General features: G+C 52.9%; 1 protein-coding gene across 1 annotated transcript; it reads right to left on the bottom strand.

The window, feature by feature from the left end:
* Positions 1 to 416: 416 nt before the first annotated feature.
* LOC140459563 (dedicator of cytokinesis protein 1-like) lies at positions 417 to 9,568 on the bottom strand. Its single transcript, XM_072553809.1, has 5 exons — positions 9,505 to 9,568; positions 5,474 to 5,530; positions 3,718 to 3,804; positions 1,906 to 1,946; positions 417 to 476 (listed from the first exon to the last, which is right to left on the bottom strand). Exons 1-5 carry the CDS (start codon positions 9,566 to 9,568, stop codon positions 417 to 419), a joined length of 309 nt encoding a protein of 102 aa, XP_072409910.1.
* Between the last annotated feature and the right edge of the window lie 1,047 nt (positions 9,569 to 10,615).

The following is a 10,615-nucleotide window of genomic DNA, read 5'->3' as shown; positions in this document are numbered from 1 at the left end:
TTCAAATAATCGCGGTGGAGGTGGGGGGGGTCTGAAGTTTTCGCCTCACGTGCGCCAGGTGGGAACGCCAAGTCGCGAGCGAAACGCCGGTTGCGCCCAGGGGCTGTTTGGAAGCTACAAGTCACTCGGGCACAGGGTGCCATGATGGAGAGCTGAAAGGGTGTATGACGGGGGTGGGTGGGTGGGGGTGCGGCTGGGGGAACCAGGGATTGTGAGGGGGGGGGGGGGTGGAGTTCGCTGGAGGAGTGTACTGCCAGGGTGGCAGTGGAACACCAGCGCGGGCGGGTGCCCGAGGCAAATTGGACGCAGAGGCCGGCGAATTCACGCCTCCCTAGAACCCGAGGGGGCGAGAGACAGGGGAGGCTGTGGAGATTAGGAGTGGCACAGCGCGGGCCCAGGGCACAGAAATGTTATCCTCACCTCGCTCCGTCCACCTTCGTCTCTTTCAAGTGAATGTAGGTGGCGGGGAAAATGCCCTGCAAATTGCCGGGAGACGGGGCAAAAGAAAGAACACGCCAATTAATCGGTTTAGAATCTTGTCCGTCCTCTGAAGACCTGCCCCAGCTCAATGGTTCTCCTGCCTCCCCCCTCCCCCCCCCCCCCTCCAGGGCAAGTGGGGAGTATTCCCTCACCCCCTCCTGACTTGGGCCTTGTCGATGGTGGGGACAGGCTTTGGGGGGGGGGGGGGGGGGGGAGTCAGGAGGGGAGTTATTCGCTGCAGGATTCCCAGCCTCTGAGCTGCTCTTGCAGCTGCTGTGTTTATATGGGGCTGAGTTATTCTTCGGTGTGAATTTATTAGGCCGAAGGGCCTGCTTCCACACTGTGGGGATTCGATGGTTGGGGCTAGGAGACTACCGTGAGGAGACGTCTCCCGCACAAACGTCCTGGATTTGAGATTTCTTCCCAAGGAAAGAGCCGGTTTGATCGCCACAGAGGCAGGAAACCACTAGACCGTCTGAAAGGAGTCAGAGGGTGTTACCGTAAAGAGGGATTTTTGCGCCAAATACCCTTCCCACATTCGCTGACGACACCACCACAGTCGGTCGAATCTCAGATGGCGATGAAACAGACGGGAGATGGAAGGCCTGGCTGAGAACAACCGAGCTCTCAATGTCGGCAAAACCAAGGAACTCTATTGACGCCCAGCGGGATGTTACTCATGCCCCCCCCCCACCCCCCCCCCCACACACATTAACAGCACAGAGGTGGAACAGGTGGAGAGGGTCAAGCTCCTGGGAGTGGGTCATCCACAACATGCTTTCTTGGACTCTTCATGTGGACGCACTGGTTCCACAGGCCCAACAACCTCTCTTCTCCCTCAGGCAGCTGAGGAAATTTGGCGAATACCCTCGCCAACTTTTATAGGTGCGTTCTGTCTGGATGTATCGCGACCTGGTACGGCAACTGTGTACCCATTCCAGATCGGAGACGGTTACAGAGAGAGGGGGCGAACTCGGCCCGGACAATCACAAAGGCCAACCTCCCACCGATAGAATCCATCTACCAGGCCCGCGGTCAGGGAAAAGGCCGCCAGCATTCTCAAAGCTCCATCCCACCCTGGCGATGTTTTTCTCCAACCTCTACCATCGGGGGGAGAAGCTACAGAAGCCTGAACACACACACACACACACACATACACACACACACACACACACACACACACACACACACACACACACACACACCAGCTGGTTTAGGAACAGTTTCTACCCTACTGTTGGTAGAACACTGAATGGGCTCGCAAACTCTGAACATTCACCTGGACCTGTGTTTTTGCTGCTGTTTACCTATTATTTACTCATCTATGCTCCTTAACTCTGTGACCTGCCTGTATTGCTCACAAGACAAAAACTTTTCGGTAGATGTGACCAAAATTCAATTCACGTAAACAGAAAATCACAGTACCTTCTTGGATTTATTGCGAAGGCTGTAGCCTCTATACCAACCTGTGGAAGGAGAGAGAGAGAGAGATTGAGGTGAGTGCCGAACGGTGTGTTCTGAAAGATGGTGGGGACAGATGCTGATCCACTGGGAGGTGGGCGGGTGGGGAATCATGCCCACCTCCCCAACTACCCCCCTCCCCACCCCCAAACCGGGCACCTCCTGAGCACCATCCCCAGCGCCATATGCTGATGCCCGCTCTTAAAGGCAGGACTGTCCCCTCGCGACGGGAGATGGCCAGGGTGGGCCTGGCGATGGTGCAGAGGCCAGCGCTGGGTATGGAATCGTGCCAGGAGCTGTGCACTGAAACAGGGAACGTGCAGCAAAGGCAATGTGCCCTGGCGCCATATCGCTGCCCATTACTGCCTGTGCTTTTCTTGCCCTTTGACCCATTTCACAACAGCACCCCCTGCGCCACCGAATTTGTTGGAGGTTTAACTCCAGTCGCTTATGAAGGAGGATTTTGTTTTTTGGAGAGTCTCCATACACGACATCTATGGGGTCACCCTTATCAACCCTCCCTCCCATGACCATTTGCACATCTGCACAAACTGAGCAACAGCTCACTCATCAATACCCTATGGTCTGCAACATGAGGTTGAAATTGATGGTGTAGTGGACAGCGAAGAAGATTACCTCAGAGTGCAATGAGATCTCGGTCAGATGGGCCAATGGGCTGAGGAGTGGCAGATGGAGTTCAATTTAGACAAATGCGAGGTGTTGCATTTTGGGAAAGCAAATCTTAGCAGGACTTATACACTTAATGGAAAGGTCCTGGGGAGTGTTGCTGAACAAAGAGACCTTGGAGTGCAGGTTCATAGCTCCTTGAAAGTGGAGTCGCAGGTAGATAGGATAGTGAAGAAGGCGTTTGGTATGCTTTCCTTTATTAGTCAGAGTATTGAGTACAGGAGTTGGGAGGTCATGTTGCAGCTGTACAGGACATTGGTCAGGCCACTGTTGGAATATTGCATGCAATTCTGGTCTCCTTCCTATCGGAAAAATGTTGTGAAACTGGAAAGGGTCCAGAAAAGATTTACAAGGATGTTGGAGGGTTTGAGCTACAGGGAGAGGCTGAACAGGCTGGGGCTGTTTTCCCTGGAGTGTCGGAGGCTGAGGGGTGACCTTATAGAGGTTTATAAAATCATAAGGGGCATGGATAGGGTAAATAGACATGGTCTTTTCCCTGGGGTGGGGGGAATCCAGAACTAGAGGGACATAGGTTTAGGGTGAGAGGGGGAAAGATATAAAAGAGACCTAAGGGGCAACTCTTTCACACAGAGGGTGGTACGTGTATGGAATGAGCTGCCAGAGGAAGTGGTGGAGGCTGGTACAATTGCAACATTAAAGAGGCATTTGGATGGATATATGAATAGGAAAGGATTTACTCACTGCAGGATTCCCAGCCTCTGAGCTGCTCTTGTAGCTGCTGTGTTTATATGGGGCTGGTCCAGTTCAGTTTCTGGTCAATGGTAACCCCCAGGATGTTGATAGTGGAGGGGGATTCAGTGATGGTAACACCATTGAACGTCAAGGGGGCGATGGTTAGATTCTCTCTCTCATTGGAGATGGTCCTGGCCTGACCTTCGTGTGGCGTGACCACCGAGGGTAAAAGAGCTGAAGTTTTTATTTCTGAATGTTCTGCACCATTCTTATATGCACCCCGCACCCCAGTGAGGTTGGAGTCTGGCAATCTGGTGGGGGATGGAGTACAGGAAGTGGGGGGGGGGGAAGGTGAGATGGTGGGGCAGGAGGGGTGAGGGCCAGCAGAGAACATACCTTCGTGGGTTTCGAGGATCTGGACCGTGTCCCCCACTTGCAGCGACAGTTCGGAGGGTTCCTGCGCAGCGTCATAGTTGTAGATGGCTGGTGGGGAGTGAAACGGGAAGAGCATTAATTCCAGAACCCGACAAAACGCACAACACGACGACAGCCGGAGGCCATTCGGCCCTTCTAGCCTGCTCCGCCATTCGGCACGATCACGGGCTGACCACCTGACGCAGCCCCTTGCTTCCCACGTTTAGTCCCAAGAATCACATCCAACTCCTTCATGGAAACGTTCAACCGCTTTCTGTGTCAGAGAGTTCCACAGGCTCTCCCCCCACCCCCTCACTCTCTGGGTGAAGACAGGCTCTCCCTGTCCCAGTCCTGTCCTGACACCATGAGCCCCTGGTTGATGACTCCCCCCCCCCCCCCTCCCTGAGTCATCAGGAACATCCTTTACCCTGTCTGCTCCCTGATAGAGCTCGACAGGTTTCTATAAGATCCCCCCCCCCCCCCATTGTTCCAACCTCCCGGTGATTATGATCCGAACCCGATCCCGTCTCTCTCCATCCATCGGTCCCAGGAATCCGTCTGGGAAAGCCATCGCTGCCCTCCTTCCATCCTCACATAAGGGGACCCCACACACACACGCTCACACATACACACACTCACACAAACACTCTCACACACACATTCACATTCAGTCACACTCCCTCACCCACTCTCACACACATACGCGCGCGCACACACACACACACACACACACTCTCACTCTCTCTCTCTCTCTCTCTCTCTCTCTCTCACACACACACACTCTCTCACACACACACACTCTCTCTCACACACACACTCTCACTCACACACTCTCTCACACTCACACACTCTCTCTCTCACACACTCTCTCTCACACTCACACACTTTCTCACACACACACACTCACACACTCTCTCACACTCACACACTCTCTCACACTCACACACTCTCTCTCTCTCTCACACACTCTCTCACACTCACACACTCTCTCTCTCTCACACACACACACTCTCTCTCTCTCACACACACACACTCTTACACATACACACACCCTCACACATCCACACACTCTCTCTCTCACACTCACACACTCTCTCACACACACACACTCTCTCACACACACACACTCTCTCACACACACACACTCTCTCTCACACACACACACTCTCTCACACACACACACACTCTCTCACACACACACACACTCTCTCACACACACACACTCTCTCACACACACACACTCTCTCTCACACACACACTCTCTCTCACACACACACTCTCTCTCACACACACTCTCACATCCACACACTCTCTCTCTCACACACACATACACACTCTCACACACACACACATGCTCACTCTCACACACGCTCACTCTCACACACACACACGCTCACTCTCACACACACACACGCTCACTCTCACACACGCTCACTCTCACACACGCTCACTCTCACTCTCACACGCTCACTCTCACACACGCACGCTCTCACACATACACACACTCTCTCTCTCACACTCACACACACACACGCACACGCACACTCTCACACACGCACACTCTCACACACGCACACTCTCACACACGCACACTCTCTCTCTCTCTCTCTCCCTCTCACACTCTCTCTCTCTCACACACTCGCAGTACTCTAGGGTGTGGTCTCCCCCTGCCCACCCCTGCTCCTACACTCCAAGCCTCTCGCCATGAAGGACCCACCATCCCCCGGCCCTTCCTTACCGCCCGCTGCTCCTACCCCAGTGGGGTAGGAGGGACACCCCGGAATAAGGATCGAAGCTTATCACAGGTTTAGGAGCAGAATCAGGCCAGTCGGCCCATCGAGTGTGCTCCACCATTCCATCACGGCTGACATATTTCTCCTACTGTCTCCCTGTAACCCTTGATCCCCTCATTAATCCAAGAACCTATCCACCTCCATCTCCAAGACACCCAGAGGCCTGACCCTCCACAGGCCTCGCTATCAGTGAGTTACCCAGATTCGCCAGCCTCTGTCAGAACAAAGAGAATTTAGAGCCCAGGAACAGGCCCTTCGGCCCTCCAAGCCTGAGCCGGTCCAAATCCCCTGTCTAAACCTGTGGCCCAATTCCTGAGGATCTGTATCCCTCTGCTCCCCACCTACTCTGCAATCCCTCTGTCAGAAAGATGTTGTGAAACTTGAAAGGGTTCAGAAAAAATTGACAAGGATGTTGGAGGGCTTGAGCTACAGGGAGAGGCTGAACAGGCTGGGGCTGTTTTCCCTGGAGCGTCGGGGGCTGAGGGGTGACCTTATAGAGGTTTATTAAATCATGAGGGGACATGGATAGGGTAAATAGACACGGTCTTTTCCCCTGGGGTCGGGGAGTCCAGAACTAGAGGGGCATAGGTTTAGGGTGAGAGGGGAAAGATATAAAAGAGACCTAAGGGGCAACTTTTTCACACAGAGGGTGGTACGTGTATGGAATGAGCTGCCAGAGGAAGTGGTGGAGGCTGGTACAATTACAACATTTAAGAGGCATTTGGATGGGTATATGAATAGGAAGGGTTTGGAGGGATATGGGCCGGGTGCTGGCAGGTGGGACTAGATTGGGTTGGGATATCTGGGTCGGCATGGACGGGTTGGACCGAAGGGTCTGTTTCCGTGCCGTACATCTCTCTGACTCTGAATAAAAAAAAATTCCTCCCCATCTCAGTCCCTTCGCTCTGAGGCTGTGCTCTTGGGTGCTGGTGTCTCCTCTTCCTGGGAATATCTTCCCCACATCCACGCTCTCCATGGCTCTCGGTGTTGTCAGTCTTGACTGGATCCCCCTTCGCCCTTCTCAACTCCACCGACCCAGAATCCTCACCCACTTATCACAAGACAAGCCGTTCATTCCCCCTCCTCCTGGCCTCCTCACTTGAGACAGGACGGACGGGGACTGGAGGGAGGTGCGGAGGAGGTTGATTCCGGAGTTGAGGGGTTCGGTTTATGAGGAGAGACGGAGCAGACTGGGACTATACTCGAAGAACGAGGGGGCCTCTTATAGAAACATACAAAATCGTGAAGGGAATAGATAGGATGGAGGTAGAGAGGATGTTTCCACTGGCCGGTGAAAATAGGACAAGAGGGTGTAGCCTCCAAATGAGGGAGGGAGGGAGCAGATTGAGGAGGAACCTCTTCACCCAGAGGGTTGGGAATCGGTGAAGTGGTTGAGGCTTCCTCAAGGGAATGGTTTTAACGCCGGGATCAATCATTTTTGGAACAGTGAAGGGGGGAAGAGGGCGGGAGCCGAGTCCATGAGAAAGACCAGCCATGATCCCGGCAGGGCAGGCTCGAAGTGGGGCCTACTCCTGGATCTTGCATCCTTGTCACCATAGAAACGAAAGCAAGCCCGCAGGAGGGAAGGGGTCCCTCTCCACACTCTGACCTCCCTGTCCGACTCTCTCTCTCTCTCTCTCTCTCTCTCCACTCTGAAAGAAAAATGGCTGTTTCTCTGCTTCGGGAGATATGGAACGGATCCAGATGAGGTCAGAGCCAACCATCCCTCCCCGTCAGCGTCCGCTGTCGGAACAAAACGTTACTGAGAGAAGGCCAGGGCTGGAAACGCAACAAAGGCCTGCTTTCTTGGCTTGGAGACGGAACAAGAATCTGATTGTCTTTCGGAAAAAGAAAGGGGGAAACTGCCGAGTCATCAGGAAAGCACAAGAACTGCCTTGCCTGATGTTTGCGAGGGAGACCGGAATGTTCTGTCTGAACCCACGCTCGCTGCTGCAGATCCCTCATGATGGGCCCAGCCTTTGTTGACCTGTTACCCCCCCCCCCCTCATCGCCACATTGAGAAGGCGGGGATGAACCGCCATTTTGAACCCCGTGTGATGTAGGGGACCCCCACACAGTGGCCTAAGGGAGGGAGTCCCAGGATTCTGACCCGGTGACACTGAAGGAACGGCTGTGTGTCTGAGGGGAGGGCTTCGGGGTGGGGGTGGGGGTGGGGGATGGGCAAGGGGTGTAATGGAAACAACCCCAAATGGGGTTGCCTTCCACTGAAGGGGGTGATATTATTGAAATCGTACGCATCAGAGATCAGCAACGGACTACCAATCCTCAAACTTCCCTCATCGGATTTTAACACCAAAGACATTCCCGGCATAAAATGGTCTCTGAGAAAGGTTGGATAACGGCGCAAAGATGGCTGCAGGGGTCACCTGACCACACAGCACGCCAACTTCAAGTCACTCAATGTCTGACTCAAAGGTATTTTTGGGAATTGACTGAACTTGATTAGGATTTAGATTAGATTAGATTAGATTCCCTACAGTGTGGAAACAGGCCCTTCGGCCCAACAGGTCCACACCGGCCCTCCAAGGAGTTACCCACCCAGACCCATTTCCCCTCTGACTAATGCACCTAACACTATGAGCACGGCCAATTTACCTGATCTGCACCCCTTTGGATTGTGGGAGGAAACCGGAGCACCCGGAGGAAACCCACGCAAACACGGGCAGAATGTACAAACTCCACACAGACAGTCGCCTGAGGTGGGAATTGAACCCGGGTCCCTGGTGCTGTGAGGCAGCAGTGCTAACCACTGTGCCACCCCAATTTGCATCTCTACAATAAATGGCGGACAGGAAAGTTTCATCTGCAGGTTTTCAGCTTGGATCGACAGGGAAGCCAGACTCTGGAATACACCACTGAACCATACAGGTTCCCCCCACCCCCGTTATCCGAAGGTAGAACGTTCCCATGAAACCTTTCGTAAGCCAAAATGGCATAAAGTGAAGAAGCATTGATTTATCTGGGAAAAATTGCACCTTTTCTCGTAGAAGCGAAAATCCTCTTTGGATTTCTTTTGGTTTGCGAAGCCAGGTACCAATGTAGGTCCTTGGTAAAAGTGAACTTTCAAACAGCGGGGGAGGGGTACACCTGTATTACAATAGCTTCCCAGCAGCAGGCAGAGAGAGGTGGAGAGAGAGAAATAGAGAGAAAGAGAGAGAGAGAATGCATCGGTATTCAAGATGTCTACTGATTTCACTCTAGGGTGCAAGACATCAAATAAACAGCCATGAGCTCTCTTCAGCTCGAGAGAAGAGATAAGCGGGTGCTGTGGATGGAGGGGAAGACTGGGAAAGCATCTCGGTGGTTCCTCGTCCTTCTCGACATTCTTTCTCAGGTCAGCCAGAGCGTCAAGGTGGCCTGATCGCTTAGGAACTGGCCTCTGACTTGTCGGCTGAAAATCACAGCTCCTCGCAACAGAAGGAGAGACCAGCAGGCCTTCTTCAAGCTGAAAGTGTGTTTTTTTTTTACTGCAGAGAACAGAGACACTCTGTTGAGGGGTGATGAGTACCTCACTTACGACACTGAGCCATTCAGCTTGAAGACCCATACCGTGGGTGAGTGGTCGCTAAGACGCAGACCAATCTCGCCAGGGAAAGCACCTAGCCCCGTAGCTCCAGTTCGTCTGCACACTACCCACCCATTCTTGGTCAAACAGGCAGCTGTGCAAACAATGCTTGCAAAGAGGGTCAAGGACTCGCTTTCAAAATAAGGTAACGATTGTCTTAAGCCAATGCTCGTTGTGTTATTTTTGGAAAACCTTCCCATTTCAGTCCACTTTTTAAATAGAAATGGGAAAGAAAGTTCCGCGTTTCCAGGAGGTGTTTCGAAACATCCGACTTTTCAGCCAACGTTCTGGTTGGTGTCAGGTTAAAAGCTAATCAGGGGGGCAGGAAGAGGCGGAGGAAGTCTCTGGCCCATCGCTGGCGAAAATGGCCACTCCTACTGACCCCTTCACCTCCGGCTCCGTTATTGGACAGCGAAGTGGGGTGAGGCGTGTTCATTATTGCAGGGCTGTTCATCGTAGGGAAAACGGCAGTGGGGTCCGGTGAGGGGCACCACGTCACAGCGACACCAACGCCAACACTTTGGGCAGCTACACAAATGCCAGGCCCCGGCTGAAACCACAGACACCCGCCCGCGGTCACAAACGTGGTGCGTGGGAGCACGAGGCGCCCCTCCCCCCCCCCCCACCCACCATCTTGTCTTTCTGCCTGCCCCCACCCCACCCGCCCCTGTCGGGTGCGACTTGGCACTCTTGCAATCCAGTCCTGATCGAGGCAATTCGAAAGTATTCGACGGGTGGTAGGGTGGGCGTTTCCACACTCCAGTGAATATTGGCAAACGGCAATATTTTAGCGACAAAATGAAAACAAGATTTGAAATGTCAATCATACCAGAAAGAGAGGGAGGGGAGTGTGTGTGTATCTGTGTGGGTGTGAGAATGAGTGTGTGTGAGTGTGTATGTGCGCGTGTGCATCAGAGTGTCTGTGTGTCTGAGCGTTTGAGTATGTGTCTGAGTTCTGTGTCTGTGTGTGTGCCAGTGCATGAGAGTGTGTTGTGTGTGAGTGTGTATGTGGTGTCTGTGTACGTATGTGCATGTGACCGTGTGAGTTGTGTGTGTCTGTGTGTGTGTGAGAGAGACTGTGTGTATCTATCTGTGTTCATGTGTATGTGAGTGTGTATCAGAGTGTGCGTGTGTGTCTGCGTGAGTGCGTGAGAGAGTGTGTATGTCTGTGTGTATGTGACTGTATCAGATTGTGTGTGTGCGTGTATCAAAGTGTTTGTGCCTGTGTGTGAGAATGTGAGTTGTGTGTGTTTGTGTGTGCACAGGAGTGTGTGTGTGTTTCTGTGTGAGTGTTTATGTGTGTGTATGTATGTGCATGTGAGTGTGTGCGAGTGTGAGTTGTGTGTGTTTGTGTGTGCACAGGAGTGTGTGTGTGTTTCTGTGTGAGTGTTTATGTGTGTGTATGTATGTGTATGTGAGTGTGTGCGAGTGTGAGTTGTGTGTGTTTGTGTGTGCACAGGAGTGTGTGTGTGTTTCTGTGTGAGTGTTTATGTGTGTGTAT

This window comes from Chiloscyllium punctatum, chromosome 35 (assembly GCF_047496795.1).
Source record: "Chiloscyllium punctatum isolate Juve2018m chromosome 35, sChiPun1.3, whole genome shotgun sequence".
Taxonomy (NCBI): Eukaryota; Metazoa; Chordata; class Chondrichthyes; order Orectolobiformes; family Hemiscylliidae; genus Chiloscyllium; species Chiloscyllium punctatum.
The sequence above is the reverse complement of the archived record's forward strand: the minus strand, read 5'-3'. Positions and strand labels throughout refer to the sequence as shown.

Coding starts and splice junctions, on each gene's coding strand:
- LOC140459563 (XM_072553809.1), bottom strand. CDS start 9,568: ATGAACAGCCCTGCAATAATGAACACGCCTCACCCCACTTCGCTGTCC. Junction 3,805..5,473: donor TGGGGTAGGAGCAGCGGGCG/GTAAGGAAGGGC, acceptor ACTCCCCACCAG/CCATCTACAACTATGACGCT. Junction 477..1,905: donor TTCGCAATAAATCCAAGAAG/GTACTGTGATTT, acceptor GGCAATTTGCAG/GGCATTTTCCCCGCCACCTA.